Raw genomic sequence first — 24,883 nt, 5'->3', positions numbered from 1 at the left:
CCCCCAAAGCATATACAATGTTTCCTCACTACTTTGCGGTTCGCTTTTTGCGGATTTGCTGTTTCACGGTTTTTCAATAAAATCTAAAAGATTATAAATCATAAAAAATTACAATTTACAGCCTAAGGAAGGGAGGAAGGAGAAGCCAAAGGGAGAGAAAAGGAGCCCAAGCAGCAACAGTAGGAGAAGGAGGTGATTTATCAACACACGATTTGTTGATAAAGACTTAAAATAGTGTATAATTACTAAAATAATGTATAAATATTAAAATATAGTGTCCCTAATTCGTGGATTTTCACTTATTGCGGGTGATCCTGGAAGGTAACCCCCACAATATTTATTTATTTATTTTATATACAGCTCTTCTCCCCGCAATAAGTGAGGGAACACTGTAATGGCAGTCTTCTCCTCCTGGTGTATTTACATTTTCAGAGCTGAAAAAAGAAAAGAGCAGTCTAAAAATTTACTCAAGCTGCCTATGGGCTGCAGTGTGGTGGTGGCCGAGCAAGGCTTATTGGTGTCTGGTGACAATAGGAAGAATGTGGAATAGTCTCAGGAGGGGAATGGGGGATATGTTAATGCAAGGAGTAACCAGATGCCTCCTTACACAATGTTTCAAAAGGTCCTCATGCAACAGGGATGTGCCATTTTCTTTACTAGGCACCCTTGGGGGAATGCATGGAGCCTGCATCTTTGCCACCCCAACATTTGCAGGATTTTTGTTTGCTTTGGTCTACAAATATGAAAAAATGCTGAATAGTACATAAACACTTATATAAATGCCTTTGAAATAACATGTCTAGCCTCATCAGGATTACCTGTTGTACTCAGGCCTACGTTATTTAACAATACAAAGATAGAAGGGTGCAACTCTGATTTAGGAAACCCTAATGAGATTTACAAGGAATGAGCAGTAAAAGCCACAACATCGTGTATCTTGGGTCTCTGCCACAAAAAAGTCAGAAGGAATTTCCAAAAATAAGGTGCAGACTGTTTATAGGCTTAACACTTCATCTTCAGGCAAACAATATGTAAAAGCTCAAGTCCTGTCGTGTCAAACAATGACTCTCTGGTGTTTTGAAGGTTTATATAGTACAAACAAATTATGTCCTTAAGTGTCAATCTCACTGCCTTCAATGGAACTTATTTCCAAATGAAATTGTATCTACTTGTCTACTCAGATGCATCCTCCTGCATTCAGAAGTTATCCTTTCGTCCCCATCTTTTTCACTGATGCCCTGTTGCACTATAACTCTTTATTTTATTTTATTTTTAAAAAGAGTACCAAAAACTCCCAGGCTTAACCGCTCCCCAGACATAGCTCAACCAATCAGCTTCATGCATCCTGTTTTGCAGTTGACATACACACACATTAATTGATTTCTTACATATCATAACAGAGAGTGGTCCCTGGTCAAAAAAGTGGTCCCTGGTCAAAAAAAGGTTGGGAAACACTGAATTAGATTGAGGACAAAGAGAAAAGGGAAGCTGGACAAGAACAAAAATACTTTATAAAAATAATATTCTTTGTCAACTGAAGTATGCTTGTATATTCTCTCAAGCCAACCATTCAATCTGCGATATGTTAAATAAAATTTGACTTGAATTTTATAGTGGAAAGAACACGGACAGTGCAATGTGAACGTGGGACATCAGAAAGGGAAACTGTACGTAAACGTGTTTCTATCATTTAAAATCTACACAAAGAAATTAATTACAACATAGATGATGAGAGCAGGACATACCAGGTAATATTCGACCAATGAGAGCATCTAACAACCAGAAGGACTGCTCCTCATTTCTTGTTATAAGAATCAGGTAGCCAGCTATGAAATTCATGCCCTAAGATTTGGAAAGGAAATGTCTATTTAGGTTCCGTGCAGTTAAAGACTGTCACCAAAATAACAATAACATCAAATATTATTTTACTTCAGTTTTTATACAGAGGTTTGACTGATTTTATATTATGACACTGTATTATATTTTTTACTACACCGGGCATGGGCAAACGTCGGCCCTCCAGGTGTTTTGGACTTCAGCTCTCATGATTCCCAACAGCCAAAGTTGAAGTCCAAAACACCTGGAGGGCCGAAGTTTGCCCATGCTTGTTTCCATGCACTGGTCTGAAGACCATAATAAATGTTATTCATTCTTTTTATTTAGACTGCCCCTTTGAGAAGCACTATATTCACTACACTTCCTATCATTACCTAAAGATTATGGGTAGTTATAATTTGACACTTTTAAAGGGGCACCAACTTGGAGAAGACTCACTTCAAACTTTGACAAAATTGATCCAGACTGAACAATTTAGGTGTTGTTGCTGACAATATTTTGTTATATTTGTGTAGCTTTTTGCTTTTTAAAGCAGAAAAGTTGGACTTCTTTTGCAACAGGTGAACTACAATTCTGAACATTCTGAACAGTACAATAGTTTTAAATATGAATGAACTGCTAGTATCAGTTGCACTTCTTCAGTCTATAATCTTTTGAATTCCTGCCTGGCTTCTCCTTTTTCTTTTGTGTCCTCCCTGCTCCTCTTTCACTGTTTGTTCTTTATCTTCTTGCTGTCCTCTTCCACGCCGGGAAAGTAACACTCTTCCATGTTTATCTCAGAAACAGTACCAGTTTGGGCTGAAGCAGGAAGAAAAGCCCAATGCAGCAGACACTTGGAAGATTCTAATATTCCCCTCCTCCTTGAAACGTGTCAGTTAATTCAAATAGACCAATTGTTCTTTTCACATTCCAGGAGTTCATAACCATCTGTTCCCATCTAATGGGCACCCTTCAAAAAGTCCCTCCCAGCACACACACAAACCCAGCTTGTTTGCAAAAGCCAGCAGCTGTTATAAAAACTGTGCAGAGTTATTGATTGTGAGGATATCTTTTCAGCCACCTGTGATGACCCATGGGCCTTGTAGTCCTGCTCAGGACATGGTAATTCCTGATGAAGATGAAAACTTGGGGTTTTTACCTTCCCAGTCTGAACTGGATTCCTCTCAGCCAGATCTTTCCCAGGCAGATCTGGGAACCTTGCACCTGCAAGAAAGTTGTCTCCCAGAAGTATGTCAAACAAGCCCAGAGCCTACTTCTCCCGTGTTCTTGCGCCGGGAGTTTTGTAAACAACAGAGAGGTTTGGAAGCTGCTTCGCGCAGGAGTGCGAGGATAGCAGCCAAGAATTCTGCCAATTAAGTCTCCTTTTTCGTGAGAATCCTTAAGGAGTCAAACATCTGGTCTCAAAGATTAGCTTTCGTTTCTGATTCCCAGAGAACTGCTTCGGCGGGAAAAGTTAGACTCTATATAGGTGATTTACCCGCGAAGTAACTTCGCGGAGTCACTTCGTCAGCCTACGGAGCGAGTTGTGTCTGGACAGCGCGCTCCGGTTCAAGCCTCGCTCCTGCTCAAGCCTTGCCTTGCTATCCAGCCTTCGCCTTGCTTCCCAGCCTTGTTTATCTACGGACTTTGCCTAGTTTCCCAGGATCAATCCTTGCCTTGTTCCACGGATTTATCAAGTTATTCCACGGACCTTGTTCTTGTTCTTAGTTACCTTTGTTCCACGTTCAAGCCTTGTTCCAAGTATCAAGTTATTTTCTAGACTCGCTCAAGTTTCATGGACTAAAGGACCTTGTCATCTCCCCTCACTTTGCTTGTCAAAGTGAGTGTTTCGGTTATTGGATTACAACTTTGGACCTTAATATTTCATACTGGACATTATTTCTTTGGACTAATTTTGACCTTTCCTGAAAGGTCTGCTTCTGGACTATCTTTTACATTTGCTTTTACTAACTTTATATAATTCCTTAATAAAGATATTAGATAGAATCTGGCCTCTGCGTATGGTTATTGGTGCTCTGTAGCCTGGGTCGTGACAGTTTGACTCCGCCACCCTAAGCACCAATTAACCTCGGCCAGAATGTCTACCGGAACCGTGCCCGGTGGGCAGCCACTGAGCTACACCATCAGCAAGGACGAAGTGGATCGCATCCGCGACAGACTCAACGCCCAGGATGGAGAAATAAAGGGCTTGCGGGAGCGCGGAATCCGCCTCCCGGCCATGGCGTTGCCTACCAAGTTTACTGGAGAAGCTTCTAAGGTTCATGTTTTCCGTCGCCAATGTCAAGCATATCTAGAGGCCCGTGATGCCGAGTTTCCCCAAGAAGACATCAAAGTGGCGTGGGTTTACAGTCTTCTAGACGGGCCAGCGGCCAATTGGGCGACGGCACTGTTCGACCAAGCCTCTCCACACCTAAGATCAGCGCAACACTTCTTGGACCACCTCAAGGAGACTTGGGGAATCGAGGACAATTTGGAGGCAGCCGGTCACAAACTCCGTCGCCTTTTCCAAGGAGACAGACCTATGTCTCAGTATATAGCCGAGTTCCGAGTGCTGGCCCACAACACCGGCTGGAACGATGTAGCCCTCAGAGGACAATTCCGGGAGGGTCTCAACATTGAAATGCTGGAAGAAATCTCCAAGGTGGATCCTCCCCAGACCCTCGAGGCACTCATTGATCAATGTTTACGGGCTGAAGTCATGATTGCCAACAGGAAACAGTGGGTTCGAGGCCAGGGCAGTAGAGCCGGGGCAAAACCCCCCGCTCCCGCCAGCGTTCAGCCACGTCCAGTGTGGAGACCCCCACCGCCAACCCCATACCCCAGAGGAGGCGAGGAAGTGCCGATGCAGTTGGGCAATGTGCGTCCCAGACTAGATGCCGCCGAGAAGGCCCGTCGTCAACGCTTAAACCTCTGTTGGTACTGCGGGAACGGGGGCCACTTCGCCAGAGAGTGCCCAGCCAAAGGGAAGCCTGCCGCCCGTCTTGCGGCGGCGTCCTCCACGGAGACGAAGGCGTCTGAGCCGACTGGCACACAGCCGGCGGGGGAAGCCAACGACCGGGTGTAGAGAGGCTCGCCAACCCGGTCAAAAAATCCATTCAAGAGCCGCCAACCGGGGTCCTGTTCCTTCTCGTGGTCACATTATGGTCAGCAAAAAGGGGACCCGTCATGATCCACGCCATGATAGACTCTGGAGCTACCAACAATTTCATTGATAGAGAGTATGCCGACTCTCTGGGATTACAATATCATGATTTCAAGAATGCCCGTGTGGTGCAAGCCATAGACGGCCGCCCCCTCAAGACGGGCCCCGTAAGTCAGTGGTCGGAACCCACCAGGATGTGGATAAGGGAACATATGGAAGAGATTTCCTTCTTTGTTACCGAGGTTCCCCATTTCCCTGTGATTTTGGGAATCCCATGGCTGACTCTCCACGACCCTAACATCTCCTGGTCCAACAGAGAACTGCAGTTTGCTTCACCGTACTGCCAAAACCATTGCCTCGTAGCCAAGGTCTGCCATGCCACGGACACCGAGCCCATCATCACCTTGCCAAAGAAGTACTCCGAGTATTGGGATGTATTCAATGAGAAAGAAGCCGAAAAATTACCCCCACATAGACCTTATGACTGTGCCATTGACTTGGTGGAGGGGGCCCAGATCCCGCGAGGGCATCTCTACTCCCTGACTGAACCAGAGCAAGAAGCTCTCAGGGAATTCATAGAGACAAACCTTCGCAAGGGATTCATCAGACCCTCTCAATCCCCAGCCGCCTCCCCAGTGATGTTTGTGAAGAAGAAGTCAGGAGAACTACGCTTGGTGGTGGACTACAGAGCATTGAACAATATCACCAAGCGGAACAGCTATCCCCTGCCCTTAATCTCGGATCTACTGGATCGGCTTCGAGGAGCCAAGGTTTACACCAAGCTGGACCTTCGGGGGGCTTACAACTTAGTTCGCATCAGGGAAGGGGACGAGTGGAAGACCGCCTTCCAGACCAAATTCGGATTATTCGAGTCCCGAGTTATGAATTTCGGTTTATGCGGAGCTCCCGCAACGTTCCAGCATTTTGTCAATGACATTTTTCAGGACTATCTAGACAGGTTCTTGATAATCTACCTGGACGATTTTTTGGTGTTTTCTAGATCACAATCAGAACATGAGAACCACGTCAAAATGGTGTTACAACGATTGCGGGACCATGGACTTTATGCCAAGCTGGAAAAATGCGCCTTTGATCTACAAGAGGTAGATTTCCTTGGTTACCGCATCTCGCCTCTAGGGCTTTCCATGGATCCAGCCAAGGTTTCAGCAGTATTGGAATGGCAGGCGCCAACTAACAAGAAAGAGGTGCAGCGGTTCTTGGGGTTCGCGAACTATTACCGCAAGTTCATTCCAGATTTTGCCCGCTGGTCCGACCCCATCACTAGCTGCATCCGTGGAAAGCAGCCTTTCCGCTGGACTGATCAAGCAGAGAAAGGGTTCCAGCAATTAAAGAAACTATTCACCTCCCAGCCAATTCTACAGCACCCAAATCCTGGAACCCCTTTTGTTGTGCAAGCGGACGCCTCAGATGTGGCAATTGGGGCTGTACTCTTACAACCGGTGGGAGATCACCTCCATCCCTGTGCCTTTTACTCTCGTCAACTAACCACACCAGAAAGGAATTACACCATTTGGGAAAAAGAACTACTGGCCATAAAGGCAGCCTTTGAAACTTGGAGACATTGGCTAGAAGGGGCCAAATTTCCCATTGAAGTCCACACTGATCATCGCAATCTAGAGCATCTAAGAACTGCCCGCAAACTAAATCAGAGGCAGCAACGTTGGGCTTTATTCTTCGAACGTTTTGACTTCCAGATTCATTATGTGACCCCAGCCCAGACCAAGCAAGCAGACGCCCTGTCACGTAAACCAGAATACGCTGCAGGACGCAAGGAGACCTTTGAATCCCAACTACTACAACCCGAGAACTTTGCCACGCTCACAGTGGGGAACACCAAATCCATTCCCATTGGTTCTACTTCCCCTACTCCAGGACCCCTCTGTGCTCAAGAAATCAGGGCTAGTCAGCAAGCAGATGCCTGGGCGCAGGACCAACTTCGCCAAGGTCTGCATTTTCCCTTTTCGCTTAAGGATGGGCTGCTTTGCTATAGAAATCATGTTTATATTCCACCCGGACCGGGCAGGGAAAAAGCGCTTCGTCTGTGTCATGATTGCAAACCAGCAGGACACTTCGGACTATTTAAAACCATGCATCTGATCCTAAGGGATTTTTGGTGGCCCAAGATCCGCAAGGATGTGGAAAAATATGTCAACACCTGCCCAGTATGCCAGCGCTCCAAGATACGAAGGGAGAAGCCCTCAGGGCTTTTACACCCCCTTCCTACCCCATCTCGCCCATGGGAAATAATTTCTGCGGATTTCATCACTGACCTACCACCTTCCTGTGGATTCACCACGATCTTAGTGGTGGTGGACCTTTTCACCAAGTTAGCCCATTTCATTCCCTGCGAAGGCCTCCCCACGGCCAAAGAGACTGCGGATCTATTCCTTCAACATGTTTTCAGACTACATGGATTGCCCAAGAGTTTAGTCACAGACCGTGGATCTCAATTCACCTCTCGTTTTTGGAAGGCGCTACAAAAACTATTGGGCATAGACTCTCGCTTGTCTTCAGCTCATCATCCCCAAACAGATGGGCAAACGGAGCGCACCAATGCCACTTTGGAGCAGTATCTTCGCTGTTATGTAAACTACCAACAGGACAATTGGGCTTCTCTGTTATCACTGTCTGAGTTTGCCTACAACAATGGAGTTCAAGCTTCTACTAAAGAAACGCCGTTCTTTGCAAACTACGGCTTCCATCCACGTTTCTTTCCCCCTGTCATTGAAACTTCAGAAGTTCCCGCAGCAGAGGATTGGCTGCAGGAACTCACAGCGGTACAACAACTTTTGCTCCAGCAACTGGACCAAGCCAAGGAGGACTATAAACGCCACGCTGACAAACATCGCCAGCCGGGCCCCGAAATCAAGGTAGGAGATCGGGTTTTTCTGTCCACTCGCTTTCTGCCCTCCCACCGCCCTTGCCGGAAGTTAGATGCCCGTTTCATTGGCCCCTATCCAGTGGTGGCGCAATTAAACCCTGTGACTTTCAAACTCCAACTTCCGCGTTCAATGCGCATTCACCCAGTGTTTCACCGTTCCCTGCTCCTTCCGGCGGATGGTGTGCGTCCTGATACAGACCAACCGGCCCCCCCTCCTGTTTTGATGAATGGGGAGGAGGAGTTCGAGGTTGAGGACATTTTGGATTCTCGCTTTCACCGCCGCCGCCTACAATATCTCATTGACTGGGTGGGTTTTGGCCCTGAGGAACGCTCTTGGGAAGACGCCTCCACAGTCCATGCTCCTGAGCTAACCCGTCGCTTTCATCAGACCTATCCCACCAAACCGCGACCTCGCGCCTCGGGGAGAGGGCCCCAGTTTGGGAGGGGCCTTGAGGAGGGGGATAGTGTGATGACCCATGGGCCTTGTAGTCCTGCTCAGGACATGGTAATTCCTGATGAAGATGAAAACTTGGGGTTTTTACCTTCCCAGTCTGAACTGGATTCCTCTCAGCCAGATCTTTCCCAGGCAGATCTGGGAACCTTGCACCTGCAAGAAAGTTGTCTCCCAGAAGTATGTCAAACAAGCCCAGAGCCTACTTCTCCCGTGTTCTTGCGCCGGGAGTTTTGTAAACAACAGAGAGGTTTGGAAGCTGCTTCGCGCAGGAGTGCGAGGATAGCAGCCAAGAATTCTGCCAATTAAGTCTCCTTTTTCGTGAGAATCCTTAAGGAGTCAAACATCTGGTCTCAAAGATTAGCTTTCGTTTCTGATTCCCAGAGAACTGCTTCGGCGGGAAAAGTTAGACTCTATATAGGTGATTTACCCGCGAAGTAACTTCGCGGAGTCACTTCGTCAGCCTACGGAGCGAGTTGTGTCTGGACAGCGCGCTCCGGTTCAAGCCTCGCTCCTGCTCAAGCCTTGCCTTGCTATCCAGCCTTCGCCTTGCTTCCCAGCCTTGTTTATCTACGGACTTTGCCTAGTTTCCCAGGATCAATCCTTGCCTTGTTCCACGGATTTATCAAGTTATTCCACGGACCTTGTTCTTGTTCTTAGTTACCTTTGTTCCACGTTCAAGCCTTGTTCCAAGTATCAAGTTATTTTCTAGACTCGCTCAAGTTTCATGGACTAAAGGACCTTGTCATCTCCCCTCACTTTGCTTGTCAAAGTGAGTGTTTCGGTTATTGGATTACAACTTTGGACCTTAATATTTCATACTGGACATTATTTCTTTGGACTAATTTTGACCTTTCCTGAAAGGTCTGCTTCTGGACTATCTTTTACATTTGCTTTTACTAACTTTATATAATTCCTTAATAAAGATATTAGATAGAATCTGGCCTCTGCGTATGGTTATTGGTGCTCTGTAGCCTGGGTCGTGACACCACCACAGCCCTGCCAGTTTGCTTTACAATTGCAGCCATGGTGACAGAAGGCTATTTGGCACTTTAAAAACTAGTGGGCACAAAAGTCTGCCCCTCGGAAAGCACTGAGGGAGCAAACACATTCATTCATTGTACAGACCAGCATAAACCAGAATGGCTGCACCCAATGGCAAAGGAAAACACTGTTTACTTCTTCTAAGGGAAAGTTCACAGTTACATTTCTCAATAGAAGCCAGTGGTCCAGTACATAAACATTTATGCACTAAGGAGCACTACAAAGAGCCTGAAATGCAAGCCTGGGTTATACAGAATTGCATGCATTGTTCTCTGTGCTCGGTGGGTATTTAGGAGGTAAAACAATTAACCCCTTACCCTTACAGTATTCATACTCGAGCATGCAGATTCTTTTATTCGACTGAAAAGACTTCGGCCTGAAATCTATTGGTTAGTGAAAACAGACCCATGGAACTCACTGTTCAATGCTCCATCAACATTAATGAAAATCCCATCAATTCAATGGGACTACTCTAGTTGGAAAAACAAACTTCTAAGAAATGCCTCATTTAAAACTTTTTCACCAGTCTCCTGTTTTACAACAAAATTTTATGGAGATTGGCGGCTTGTTTTATAGATCAGGCTGAAGGCCACAATCAACTGAGAGTACAAGTAAGAGGATGCAGTATGGCTCCTCTAGAAGAGGGCAGGCAACTAAACCAGTGGGTTCTCAAACTCTGTTTCATCAGATGCTTTGAACTTCAGCTCCCAGAATCCCAGGCCATTGACCAAGTTGACTGAGAATGAAGACAAAAATTTGAGAACCATTGCTATACATCAGGCATGGGCTAACTTCGGCCCTCCAGGTGTTTTGGTAGGCTGTTAGGAACTATGGGAGTTTAAGTCCAAAACACCTGGAAGGTTGAAGTTTGCCCATGCCTGCTATAGATGGTGCTGAAATGTATCCCTCCTTGAAGCATTCTTCTCCAGTGGCTAAGCTACCAGTAAATCAGCCCAACCATCATATGAAAAGCCCAAATTTGCCCACTCCTGCTTTGTACAATTTATGAACAGACCCTGTGCAACTGAGAAGTTTGTTGCTTGTTGTGTGTCTTCAAGTTGTTTCTGAATGAAGGTGCTCCTACTGCAAACCTATCATAGGATTTTCTTGGCAAGGTTTGTTCAGTCATTTCCCAGTGTCTTTTTCTGAGGCTGAGAATATGTTATTTGCCCAAGGTCACCCAGTGGGTTTTTGTGGCTCAGGATCCAGACCCTGGTTTTCAAACGACTACACCGCACTGGCTTCTCTTACTCCCAAGGGTGAGGCCTCCTTATGATGGGAGTGTTTTAGCTAGGGAACTTCTTCCCTTGATGCTGAACATGATGCTTTTTCCATCACTGAGTAAAAACTACATTGTTCTGGGTGTTTATTTTATTTTATGTTTCTGGGTGTTTAATGGGTTTTAGTAGCTTTTGACTTTTTAAAAATGTGCTTAGCACTTCAAACCACTACACCACACTGGCTCTCAGCCCAAACAAGGCAGCTATTAAAGCAAACATGAGGGCTTGTGAACAATACAAGGACAGGGTTGGTTATTTCACAATGACCTTGTGACCACTTTCAACATTGAACTTTTAACCATCAACATCATTGTTCCCACACTGTCTCTTGCGTTTTACCTAAGAGCCACTGGATTAGGTAAAATTCCTCTCACTTTGGGGGACATTGCTATGTGCAATGGATTATATGAATGTGCTATGTCTATTCATGTACTATGAGTATGTGGCCATCCACAAGACCCTATTCTGTAACTCTGCTACTCATTATGGCATAGAGGTAACTCTGGGCAAGGTCTGGTAGTCCTACCAATGTTTTATGATATCTAGTATAACTCATGTGCCATCCAGATAGCTTAAGTACAGAAATCCTGTAACCAGAAGTTGGGCCAATGGGTCACAACAATTATGAATATTTCTGACCCACATCACTAAAGGGACACTGATGTTCAGAATTGTATATTGTACAAGAGATGGGTAAGTGCAACAGGGACTATATACTCTGCTACCTTGCTTACCAAGCTCAAAAGACTGCTTTATGAGTTGTGGCTGTAACTGCTGTTTGCACAAACAGACGAACAAACAGACAAACAACTCTTCAGTCTTGTGCAGCAGTTTCCAGGCTAATTTGGTCACACACTCATTTGAAGTCAATAAAACAGCATTCAAAAAAGAGCATTTAGAAAAGATGTGCCATTTTTTTTAAAGAAATCCCCTTAAGTTACATACCCAGTTGTACTCTGCTTGCACACTTTGGGCTGAGCCTGAGCTTCTTCCACTTCCACCATTTCCCTCTATCACATTTGATCTGAGGAAAGGGGCATGTTCAGCATGCAATGTAAGCGTACTACAGTACAAATCACATATCTGCAAGGAATGCATTCCTGAACGTATCATGGAAATAGGAAATTGTGAATAATAGTAAATCCTATTGAAATAAATGGCCTGGAGGACCTAGAAAAGTTCCAGAGGAGACATACTGTATTTTTGAGCATTTGAGAAATGAGGTCAAGCAAGTGCCAGATGTGATGAGGAGGCAATTGTTTTAGGGATCATTCTGGAAAGGTTTTGAAAGATTAAAGAGAAGGAAGCCAATTGGAAACTTAAAATTATGCTAAAATTCTGGGTATTAGAGTAACAAAATGCCACGAAGAGATTATTCATTCTGTGAAACCTGAGTGCCAATTTGCTTCTACCTCAATAGTAACATCCTGCATACTTGCCTTCTTAAAGTTACATACCTGGCAGTATCCTACTGACTGATTATGGTGCCCATATGCCACTAAAACGTTGTAGAGTGTTTTCTGTAAACAGGGATCAGCAGTTTTGCGGAATCTTATATTATCTGGAAATGTTCTATTCATGTCTAAAGAAGAAGAAGAAACGGGTAATGTAAATTATCTACAAAGCTATTTGATCCACGGAACAATGTCTCAGCATCTGCGTCATCAACTCACTCTACTAGTTAATGATAAAATATTTCCAATGGGTATTTGTTCTAATTGTTTTAAAAAAGTAAGCTATGGAAACTAAATGAAAGTTTTTAGAAAAATTCCACTTTGTTCTTTTATTTAGTCTACAGAGCTTTTCAAATGACGGCTAAAAGCTAAAATGCTTGCTTACTATTGGGTCAGCCTCCCAGAATGCAATGTGTAATGTAAAATAATTAAGCACAAGTTTTCATTCCAAACTTTATCAAAATAGGAGGTTTTTCATTGTTTCCTTGTAACACAATTGAAGATTACAATTTGACCCTCATTCTCTTGCGCACTCAAAATTATATGGAAGTCAACTGGAGTTATGTGTGTAAAGTAATTGAAACAAACAAAAAAGAGAAAGGTGTGGGCACAGCTTGCTGAAATCAAAGGCAATTATGCAAATAATTATACCCGCCCAATTTTAGCCCATCTCTCTAAATGTAATTTCCAATGAGATGAGATTTGCTTCTTGGTAAGTGTGCAAGTATAGCAGCCTTAACAAGTGTTTCATTAATTTTAAATTTAAAAACACTGGGTAGATGAAATACAAATAATAACCTGTATAAGTAATATTCATAGGATAAAACATAACCAATTATCTTACTTTTCATTATTTATTTACTTACAGTATTTATACCCCTCTCTTCTCACCCCAAAGGGGACTCAGAGCTGCTCACAGAACACACATACAACAAACATTCAATGCCTATTATACAATTATACAATTAACAAGGACAGACAACACAAACAGAGGTAAAATCAGTTTTCCCCATCTTATTTCCAGCATCTTGGAGGCTGTGCTCAACTCTGGCCATGGGGGTGGGGGTGTGCTGTCGCTCCATCTTCCATGCCCAGGAGTTTTCCTCCAATCAATGTCCTTAATTACCTCCCTCTTAAAAGTGGTACCTATTTATCTACACGCATTTCTGCTTTCGACCTGCTAGGTGGGCAGGTGAACTGGGGTTAATGGCAGGTGCTCAACCCCGACCCGGGCTCAAACAGCTGACCTTTTGATCAGCAGGATTTTTCTACAGTACACTGGTTAACCTGCTGTGCTAAGCCCAGCACTTAAATTAAATCTGCACTTCCATATTAGACCCCAGGTAAACAGAACTCAAACAACAGACCAGCCTAGATTTTAACTGACAAAAAATGCACTGCTCAATTCTCTCAGCCAGTTTGGTGCCCACCGTTTTGTTTGTTTTGTTTTTTAAAAAAAATCTTCTGATCATGCTATTTCTGCTACAACAAAAGGTATCACAAATGCAAAAATATGTTCCTTTAATGAATTACTCTTTACTTAAATCCTAGCAAATGAGAACACTGTGGTTAAACTGTTTGTATCAGCAAAAATTGTCATAAATTTCTAAAAGGAGTCAATTATGATAAGACACGGGGCTAACAGGAAGACCGAAGGGATTCTTCACAGTGTGTTCCTACGAAACTCAAGAGAGACATGTGAAGTGTCCAAAAATGTTTTTATCTGTCTCTATACAAAATCATTATCATTATTTCACATAAGCGTTCATGGATTTAACAGTATCCCACTGCATGTTTTCTAGGAACAGAAATGACACTGGGTTTCTTGTCTGTGTTTTGGATTCCCAAGATTAGCCTGTTAAGCTGACCTTGAATAATCACTTTAGTCACTTACCTGGAACACTGGCACTATGAACAGAACGCTTCTTTGCTCTGAGATTGTTGCATGAACCTGATTACCTTAACTTTCCATTACACCATATTCAGGCTCCTGTAGAAGTCTGACTTAGGTTAATTTTCCTCCACCAACCATCTAAACAAAGGTGCTCAAATCTTTCTAAAGGGCATTGTTATTTTTAAAATGTTAATTTCACTCCAGTACTAAAGGAATTATAAGAGACATCATATAGGACAAGAACTACCAACACTCCTATTAAAAAAGCCCTTTAGAAGTATCACATCGTAGTGCCTAAGCAGGTTTGTATGTGGAGATGCGGTTTACCAAATAATCTGGGCCCGAACAATTTAGGGCTTTAAAGGTAATGACTAGCACTTTGTATTTAGCCCAGAAGTGGACCGACAGCCAGTGGAGCTACTGTAGCATGGGAATAGTTCTCTCCCTGTACGGTGTCCCAGTTAGTAATCTGGCTGTCGATCTCTGTACCAGTTGAAGCTTCTGAACTATCTGCAAAGCCAGCCCCATGCAGAACGTGTTGCAGTAGTCCAAACGGGATGTAACTAAGGAGTGGACTACTATGACCAGATCTGGTATCTCAAGGTACAGGCGCAGATGGCACACTGCAAAGGCACTCCTGGCCACCACTGACACCTGGGCCTCCAGGTTCATCGATGAGTCCACGATCACACCCAAGCTGCGAACCTGTGTCTTCAGGGGGAGTGCAACCCCATCCAGCACAGGTTGTATCCCTATACCCTGATCTGCCTTCCGGCTGACCAGGAGCACCTCTGTCTTCTCTGGATTTAATCTCAATTTGTTGGCTCTCATCCAGTCCATTACTGATGACAGGCACCAGTTTAGGATCAGGACGGCATCCTTGGCAACGGTGGAAAGGAGTAATAGAATTGGGTGTACTCTGCATATATTTGACACCGAACTCCAAAACTCTGGATGATCTCACTCAGCGGCTTCATGCAGATGCTAAACAGCATGGGGGACAAGATGGAGCCCTGAGGGACCTCACAGGCCAGGGGGTCGAACAGGAGTCCCCCAATAATAACAACAGCAGAGGACAACATGTAATTGACTCTGGATCAGCCTTAGACCTTATTTTGGATGCTGTGTCTTAACACTGGATTGTATTTGAATGTGTTTTTATGTAAGCTTATTTTAATCTTATTGTAACTTTTTAAATGTTTTATGCTATAGGCACTATTTAGTTTCATTGTAAGCTGCCTTGAGTCCCCCCAGGGGTTGAGAAAGGCAGAATATAAATATGAAAAATAAATAAACAAACATCAGCTATTTCAAGCCATTATTCCAGCTTCATATTTGGAACAATGCTTAACTACAAGTATCCAGGCTTAGCAGCTACCAATCCGTCATTCCACATTGCACCCCATTCTTTTTAAAAGAGGGTTATTTGTAGCATTGTGGAAAGTTACTCTGTAATTAAGGGTTTATTTACACTTGCAAGAACCAAAAACTTGAAATGCCTCATGCTATATCTACAAAGAGGATTAAAATAACAATTTATTAATACATCTCTAAATGTCTATTCAAGGCCCAAATTGCCTGTACTATGAGCTCCTAGGGGTTATCAGACAAAATATACATATAGATATGTATTTAGAAGTTCACCTGTTTTAATGGTTTCCACCAGCTTGTCATTTTTGTCCCCATCCAGAAGCTTCTGGTAATACCCAGGGTTTTGTTCCATGTGGGCTTGAGCACCACTGACCACCATCCACACCAGCGGCCGGTGCTCATTTGGAATGCCTTTCCTGATGTAGCGTTTTACTGCAATAAAAAACACATATATATTATCTGAGTACACCTTTTCTATTTGTATAAGACACAGTGGATAACTTAGTACAGTAGAGTCTCAGTTATCCAACATTCGCTTATCCAACGTTCTGGATTATCCAACACATTTTTGTAGTCAATGTTTTCAATACATCGTGATATTTTGGTGCTAAACTCGTAAATACAGTAATTACTACGTAGCATTACTGGGTATTGAACTACTTTTTCTGTCAAATTTGTTGTATAACATGATGTTTTGGTGCTTAATTTGTAAAATCATAACCTAATTTGATGTTTAATAGGCTTCTCCTTAATCTCTCCTTGTTATCCAACATATTCGCTTATCCAACTTTCTGCCGGCCCGTTTATGTTGGATAAGTGAGACTCTACTGTATGTTAAAGGGCATAAAAACTATTAACAGTACTGATCAGTTCCTTAGAAAGAGCTTAGAAGTGCAATCTGAAAACTTGAGCATCTCCTTAGGAAAGGAAGAAAACTTCATGGACAACTGAATGGCATTGGTGGCAAACAAAACTGAGGCCCTTTTACCTTATCAAAATTGGGGTTGGGTACAGGATGAGAGAGAAATAATAATAATAATAATAATAATAATAATAAAACTTTATTTATACCCCGCCACCATCTCCCCAATGGGGACTCGGGGCGGCTTACATGGGGCCATGCCCGGGAAAAATACAATATAACACAATATAAAAACAACATATCATAATACAATTACAACAATACAATAAAGAATCATATACAGTACAACACAAAATCCAAAGAGCAATATAACAGCGCAGGCCGCACTGACACTCAGTTAAAACTCGGGGTGAGAAAAGGATAAGAAAACGGATAAGAATAAAACCACAGGGAACTAAGGAAAAGATAGCAGACAGTCTAGAGGATAAATAATGGGGGCGTAACAAAAGCATGTAACAGTTACTCTCCGAAAGCACATCGGAAGAGCCATGTTTTTAGATCTTTCCTAAAGTCTGAAAAGGTGGGGGCTTGCCTGATTTCAATGGGCAATGAGTTCCATAAACGGGGGGCCACAGCAGAAAAGGCCCTCTCCCTAGTTCCTACAAGGCGGGTCTGGGATAAAGGCAGTGGCGACAGGAGGGCCTCCCCTGACGATCGCAGAGATCGAGCAGGTTTATGGTAGGAGATACGGTCACGAAGGTAGGTGGGTCCCAAACCGTTTAGGGCTTTATATATGATGGTCTGCACCTTGAATTGGGATCGGAAAATGAACGGAAGCCAGTGGAGCTCCTTAAACAGGGGAGTAGATCTCTCCCTGTAATTCGCCCCAGTTATTAATCTGGCAGCCGAGCGTTGGACCAGTTGTAATTTCCGAGCCGTCTTCAAGGGAAGCCCCACGTAGAGCGCATTACAGTAGTCCAGTCTAGAGGTAACTAGGGCATGGACCACCGTGGTCAAGTCAGACTTCACGAGGTATGGTCGCAGTTGGCGCACAAGTTTGAGTTGTGCGAAAGCCCTCCTGGCCACCGCCGACACCTGCGCTTCAAGCGTCAACGCTGAATCCAGGAGGACTCCCAAACTGCGGACCTGTGATTTCAGGGGGAGTGCAACCCCGTCCAGCACAGGTTGCCACCCAATACCCCGATCTGACGAGCGACTGACCAGGAGGGCCTCTGTCTTGTCAGGATTGATCCTCAGCTTGTTCCTCCTCATCCAGTCCGCCACAGCGGCCAGGCACTGGTTCAGCATCCGAGGGGCTTCCTTGGAGTTAGATGGAAATGAGTTGGTTCTCGCAGAAGCAGAGGCAGCAGGAGGACATTTTTGCTCCCTGGCTTCAGGTAGGATTTGGCTAAGATTTGGCTAAGACTTTAAACTGAGTGTGGGCTTGGCTCCTGTGGTCAAAGTCTAACTGTTGTGTGACTGTTGTGTTGAAAGAGAGCCAGGTACTTAAGTTGATTGACAGCAGGCATTGTCCCCTGTTAATTGAGTTTCTGGGAAAGCTTTATTTGCCAGTGTGAGTTTCTGCCAGAGCCTGATCCCAGAAGGGCAGTTGGTTCTCGCAGAAGCAGAGGCAGCAGGAGAACATTTTTGCTCCCTGGCTTCAGGTAGGATTTGGCTAAGATTTGGCTAAGATTTTAAACTGAGTGTGGGCTTGGCTCCTGTGGTCAAAGTCTAACTGTTGTGTGACTGTTGTGTTGAAAGAGAGCCAGGTACTTAAGTTGATTGACAGCAGGCATTGCCCCCTGTTAATTGAGTTTCTGGGAAAGCTTTATTTGCCAGTGTGAGTTTCTGCCAGAGCCTGATCCCAGAAGGGCAGTTGGTTCTCGCAGAAGCAGAGGCAGCAGGAGAACATTTTTGCTCCCTGGCTTCAGGTAGGATTTGGCTAAGATTTGGCTAAGATTTTAAACTGAGTGTGGGCTTGGCTCCTGTGGTCAAAGTCTAACTGTTGTGTGACTGTTGTGTTGAAAGAGAGCCAGGTACTTAAGTTGATTGACAGCAGGCATTGTCCCCTGTTAATTGAGTTTCTGGGAAAGCTTTATTTGCCAGTGTCGCGCGTGCCTGACGGCGCGCACGAAAAAGGCACCTTTACTAACTATCCTTTGCAGTACATACAGGAAACAAAGCAACATAAACAAATACAAAAAGAGGTGGTTTGTTGCAGTTTGCACATAAAGTGCGTGCATATTACTTAACTGTACAAAGATCCCACTTGGCCACCACGCTCACCAAGAGATGCAACAAAAGCAAAACATTCCCATCACATGCACCAGCTGTGGCATGTTCCGCTTTTTCACACAAAAACTAGACAACTACATCTGCTCCAAATGCAAACAGATGACTCTGATGGAGCAGAGGATCCAACAGCTCGAGCACCGTATTAAGACCCTTAAGGACATTCAGGCACTCGAGCTCTTCTTGGACACTGCACAACACGCTGCTGTAGATCAGCAGCCTGCATCACACCAACACCACCAAGACCATGATCAGGAACCTTATGGGGAGATCAACTCAAAGGTAGACAACCCTCAGGCTTGGAAGGAGGTCACCCATAGAAGGAGACGCAGGACCAGGCAGCCTCCGCAGAACTTCTCTGCTCAGCTGCATTTACACAACAGATTTGAAATTCTTACATCATTAACATACAATCAGGAAACACATCTTGTGGAGGACCACAGTTTCTTAGATACCACTCAGTGGACCACCCTGGATCAATGCGCAGGGGATAGCCCTGACGGGGACAGTGCATCACCACAGTCACACTTATGTAATCATGCAAATGCTCCATCCCCAATCATAGACCAGGAGCAACAGGAACATCCTTGGGAGAGTAACGGGCTCTCGGATGTATCTCAATGGATTGTCATTGATGAATGCACTGGGGATGTTGAGGAGGAGGACAACACTTTACAGCTACATGATTCACTTCAACAGGAACACTCTTCAGGGGACATACACACTGTCTTGCACAAAAGGGACCCTGTCAATCCTCAAAGGAAACAGGTCTTGGTAGTAGGTGACTCCCTCCTTAGAGGAATGGAAGCCATCATTTCCAGACCGGATGGGATGGCTCGAGAAACATGCTGCCTCCCGGGGGCAAAAATACACCATATCACTCAGAGGCTCAGCAGGCTCCTAAAGCCCCATCACCCTCCCCACCTTATGTTGATTCATGTAGGTACCAATGACACCGCTAGGCATACTTTTCAAAAGATCACAAATGATTTTCGAGCTCTGGGAACAAAGCTAAAACTGTATAATGTACATGTGATCTTTTCATCCCTCCTCCCTGTTGTAGGACACGGCTCTACAAGGGCCGGAAAAATAGTACAGGTCAATAACTGGCTCAGAAAATGGTGTCAAGAGGAGCATTTTGGCTTCCTTGACCATGGTCTACTCTTCCAAGAGGATGGACTACTGGCAAGCGATGGGGTGCATCTCACACAAGTAGGAAAACATCTTTTTGCACACAGACTCACAAACCTCATCAGGCGCACTTTAAACTAGATCCACTGGGGGAGGGGAACAACAGCCTGGCGAACACTATATTACCCACGACCACAGGGAACCGCCGAAAGGCTAAACGGAGGGCTGCACAAACACAGCAAGGACCAAGTACAGAGAGCACAATAATCCCAAATAAACAGCTCAAGGGGAGGTCACAGGGACTTACATGTCTTTACACTAATGCTCAGAGCATGGGAAATAAGCAAGACGAACTCCAACTCCTAGCACAGCACCACACATACGATGTCATAGGCATCACTGAAACATGGTGGGATGACTCCCATCACTGGAATTTAACCATTGAGGGCTATAACCTCTTTCACAGAAATAGAACAAAGGGGAGAGGAGGGGGAGTAGCTTTATATGTCAAAAACAGTTACGTTGCAGAAGAAATGCAAGACTGTAATCCGGGAAACCAGCTTGAAAGCATCTGGATAAGAATCAAGGGAACCGGGACTCAAAAAGATCTTGTCGTGGGTGTCTACTACAGGCCTCCGAGTCAGGATGAAGGACTTGATGAAGCCTTCTGTCAACAGCTGACCAAACAGGCACAAAGAAGAGATATAGTAGTCATGGGCAATTTCAATTATCCCGATATCTGCTGGAAAACAAACTCAGCCAAGAGTACAAAGTCCAACAAATTCCTCACTTGCCTTGCAGATAATTTTATGGTCCAGAAGGTAGAAGAGGCAACAAGGGGATCAGCAACTCTTGATCTAATCTTAACAAATGTGGAAGACCTGATCAATACAGTTGAAGTGGTTGGATCCTTAGGGGCAAGTGACCATGTGCTCCTGCAGTTTGCAATACAAAGGAATGCTGAAACTAAGACAAGTCAAACACGCATTCTGGACTTTAAGAGAGCTGACTTCCAAAAAATGAAGGAATTACTGAGCGGCATTCCATGGACGCCGATATTAAAAAACAAGGGAGTTAAGGATGGCTGGGAGTTTTTCAAAAGTGAAATACTCAAGGCGCAAATGCAAACAGTGCCAACAAAGAAGAAAAATAAGACAAGTGCAAAGAAGCCAGAATGGATGTCCAAAGAACTTCTAACTGAGCTAAAGCTCAAAAGTGACATGCACAAGAAGTGGAAAAGGGGAGAAATCACCAAAGAAGAATTCAAACGTATAGCCAACACCTGTAGGGAAAAGGTTCGCAAGGCTAAAGCGCAAAATGAGCTCAGGCTTGCCAGGGACATAAAAAACAACAAAAAAGGCTTTTTTGCTTACGTTGGTAGAAAAAGGAAGAAAAAGGAGGCGATAGGGCCATTGCAAGGAGAAGATGGGGTGATGGCGACAGGGGACAGGGAAAAGGCAGAACTACTTAATGCCTTCTTTGCTTCGGTCTTCTCAGAAAAAGAAAGCCATCTTCAACCTCAGCAACACGGAATGGACGAAGGATTGGGGGAAATCCAACCCCAAATAGGGAAACAAGTTGTCCAGGAACACTTGGCCTCTCTAAACGAATTCAAGTCCCCAGGGCCAGATCAGCTACATCCAAGAGTACTGAAGGAACTAGCGGAAGTTATTTCAGAACCACTGGCAATTATCTTCGAGAGTTCTTGGAGAACGGGAGAAGTCCCAGCAGATTGGAGGAGGGCGAATGTGGTCCCTATCTTCAAGAAGGGAAAAAAGAACGACCCAAACAATTACCGTCCGGTCAGCCTCACATCAATACCAGGCAAAATTCTGGAAAAGATCATTAAGGAAGTGGTCTGCGAACACTTAGAAACAAATGCGGTCATTGCTAATAGTCAACACGGATTTACCAAAAACAAGTCATGCCAGACTAATCTGATCTCTTTTTTCGATAGAGTTACGAGTTGGGTCGATACAGGGAATGCTGTGGATGTAGCGTACCTGGATTTCAGTAAGGCCTTCGACAAAGTCCCCCACGACCTTCTGGCAAACAAACTAGTAAAATGTGGGCTAGACAAAACTACGGTTAGGTGGATCTGTAATTGGCTAAGCGAACGAACCCAAAGGGTGCTCACCAATGCGTCGTCTTCATCATGGAAAGAAGTGACAAGTGGAGTGCCGCAGGGCTCCGTCCTGGGCCCTGTTCTGTTCAACATCTTTATTAACGACTTAGACGAAGGGTTAGAAGGCACGATCATCAAGTTTGCAGACGACACAAAACTGGGAGGGATAGCTAACACTCCAGAAGACAGGAGCAGAATTCAAAACGATCTTGACAGACTAGAGAGATGGGCCAAAACTAACAAAATGAAGTTCAACAGGGACAAATGCAAGATACTTCACTTCGGCAGAAAAAAGGGAAATCAAAGATACAGAATGGGGGACGCCTGGCTTGACAGCAGTGTGTGCGAAAAAGACCTTGGAGTCCTTGTGGACAACAAGTTAAACATGAGCCAACAATGTGATGCGGCTGCTAAAAAAGCCAATGGGATTCTGGCCTGCATCAATAGGGGAATAGCGTCTAGATCCAGGGAAGTCATGCTCCCCCTCTATTCTGCCTTGGTCAGACCACACCTGGAATACTGTGTCCAATTTTGGGCACCACAGTTGAAGGGAGATGTTGACAAGCTGGAAAGCGTCCAGAGGAGGGCGACTAAAATGATTAAGGGTCTGGAGAACAAGCCCTATGAGGAGCGGCTTAAAGAGCTGGGCATGTTTAGCCTGCAGAAGAGAAGGCTGAGAGGAGACATGATAGCCATGTACAAATATGTGAAGGGAAGTCATAGGGAAGAGGGAGCAAGCTTGTTTTCTGCTGCCCTGCAGACTAGGACACGGAACAATGGCTTCAAACTACAGGAAAGGAGATTCCACCTGAACATCAGGAAGAACTTCCTCACTGTGAGAGCTGTTCGACAGTGGAACTCTCTCCCCGGGGCCGTGGTGGAGGCTCCTTCCTTGGAGGCTTTTAAGCAGAGGCTGGATGGCCATCTGTCGGGGGTGCTTTGAATGCGATTTCCTGCTTCTTAGCAGGGGGTTGGACTAGATGGCCCATGTGGTCTCTTCCAACTCTACTATTCTATGATTCTATGATTCTATGAGTAGTGGATTTGTGTGTCATCTGCGTAGAGATGGCAACACCCTCCAAAACTCCGGATGACCTCTCCCAGTGGTTGAATACACATTCTTCAGCCCTTGTGTAAATTAGGAAAATAAGTAAATTAATTATTATTATTATTATTACTACTACTACTACTACTACTACTATTGCTTTGTTCTGTACCACTCCACTTGATTGAATTCTCTCTCTTGCATGCATACTAACACTGTTGAGCATTCTCACAAACTCTGTTGTGGCCTCTTCAATTGTGAGGGTCTATGAGGGAGTAAAACAAGATCGTTTTCCTATAGCCCAGGAGCAGCTCTTCCTTCCCGATAATATTGAACTGCAAAGCCCAGTTTTCCTCAGCATAGCCTATGTTAACTAGGACTACTGGAAATTACAGTTAAATGATATCTACTATAGCAGTGGTTCCTAACTCATGGGCCGCGGCCCAGCAGTGAACCGCGTGGAAACAAAAATCTGGTCTGCGAACTCCCTTCTTATTTATTTAATTTCCACTCCTTTCCGCAGAGCTTTGTTTTTAGGCCTGTTCCTGGGGTTATTTTGGGTGCCGATTCAGAAAATTGCATTGGATAGACCACATCAGCTCTAGATTATTAAATATAGTTTTCTGTAGGTGAGCAGATGGCGTCTACTGGATGTTATATGTTCTGTATCAGAAACTAGAACTGATGTAGTCTATCCAATGCAATTCTCTGAATCAACACCCAAAATAACCAAATTGAATCTAAACTTGACCAAAACTGATAAATAACTCTTTTGGTACTAATATTGGAGAGTGGTCCCTGGTCAAAGTGTTCCCTGGTCAAGGTTGGAAACCACTGTACTATAGTCTATGATTCCAGCCCTGCTCTAGCAACCCATGCAATCTTTCCGCACACTTCCCAGAGCAACCCTGTGTGGGGGTAGAAACCATGGAGCCTATGTTAATATAGTAGTGAAGAGTGAGTTAAATTGCTGATCTTGTGACATTTCCAGTGGGTTCCCAGACGAAACTCAAATTGCGCAGGTTTGCTCAAATACTTCGTCATTCATTTGCTATAAGACCCATGTGAAAACTTAGCCAAATTAGGAACTCTAGATAAGACACAATACAGAAAATTAGCTAAAGGTGAACAAATCTTCAAAAATGTTATATTGTACAAATTATTTTGTAAATATAAAAATTTCATAACAAATTTCAAATTCAGCACACAAAATGCTGTTATGTATCGGGATACTGAAATGGGAAACCTATTTTATAAAATGGAACTGAAAGAATATGAATTATAATTTCTTTCCCTGACTGTTAGAATATCTGCATAGTTATGCTAAGCAGAAAAGCACTCAGTTTGAGTACTGTTCCCATAATGTCTCTTTTGCCTTTCTAAATGACCCTTTCCCATCATGGCTATTGATTCTGAAAGCAAAGCCAGCTTGAACGCAGTCAAATCAGATGCTGGAAGCAGAGCCTGCCTTATGGCTTTGGTGGCCAACACAAGGGGAAAACAGCCCCGCGGCTTAACATACACTCATTATACTTTAACACTGGCTCACATTATGACAGCAGACCCACAGGCCTCCTGCAAAGAATAATCCATTTACATTTTGGAGATTATGCATCCATTTCTCAGCTAGCTGTTCAGAACAAAAAAAGTTTACCAATGCATAAATCTCTGTGTGTTTTAAATATGCTGCATATATTCCATTTTAAGTTGAAATAAGGATAACTCTTCTCACTGTCTGCCATCACCCATCACAAACTTATAAGTTATTCTGTTTGGGTCTGAGTCCAACCATACACAGTCAAGATGACACATATAAAACTTTGTCAAGAACATCTGCTAAATGAATCTTTTAAAGAAAGAACATGTATTTTCAATTTCAATAAAAGCAAAGCTTGATAGGTAAAGGTAACGGTTTTCCCCTGACATTAAGTCTAGTTGTGTCTGACTCTGGGGGTTGGTGCTCATCTCCATTTTTAAGCTGAAGAGCCACCATTATCCATAGATACCTCCAATGTCATGTGGCCAGCATGAGTGCATGGAGTGCCATTACCTTC

General features: G+C 44.2%; 1 protein-coding gene across 1 annotated transcript in view; it reads right to left on the bottom strand.

Moving 5' to 3' along the window:
- The window catches only part of grtp1 (growth hormone regulated TBC protein 1), a 40,555-nt gene that overhangs the window by 4,807 nt on the left and 10,865 nt on the right, over positions 1–24,883 (bottom strand). The window contains exons 3-5 of the mRNA XM_062977281.1: positions 15,648–15,806; positions 12,113–12,237; positions 1,746–1,842 (exon numbers count right to left, since the gene is read on the bottom strand). Coding sequence (XP_062833351.1) covers positions 1,746–1,842; positions 12,113–12,237; positions 15,648–15,806 — 381 coding nt within the window. The remainder of the gene's footprint in view (positions 1–1,745; positions 1,843–12,112; positions 12,238–15,647; positions 15,807–24,883) is intronic.

This window comes from Anolis carolinensis, chromosome 3 (assembly GCF_035594765.1).
Source record: "Anolis carolinensis isolate JA03-04 chromosome 3, rAnoCar3.1.pri, whole genome shotgun sequence".
In the NCBI taxonomy this organism is placed as follows: Eukaryota; Metazoa; Chordata; class Lepidosauria; order Squamata; family Dactyloidae; genus Anolis; species Anolis carolinensis.
This window is presented reverse-complemented; position numbering and strand designations above follow the sequence as displayed.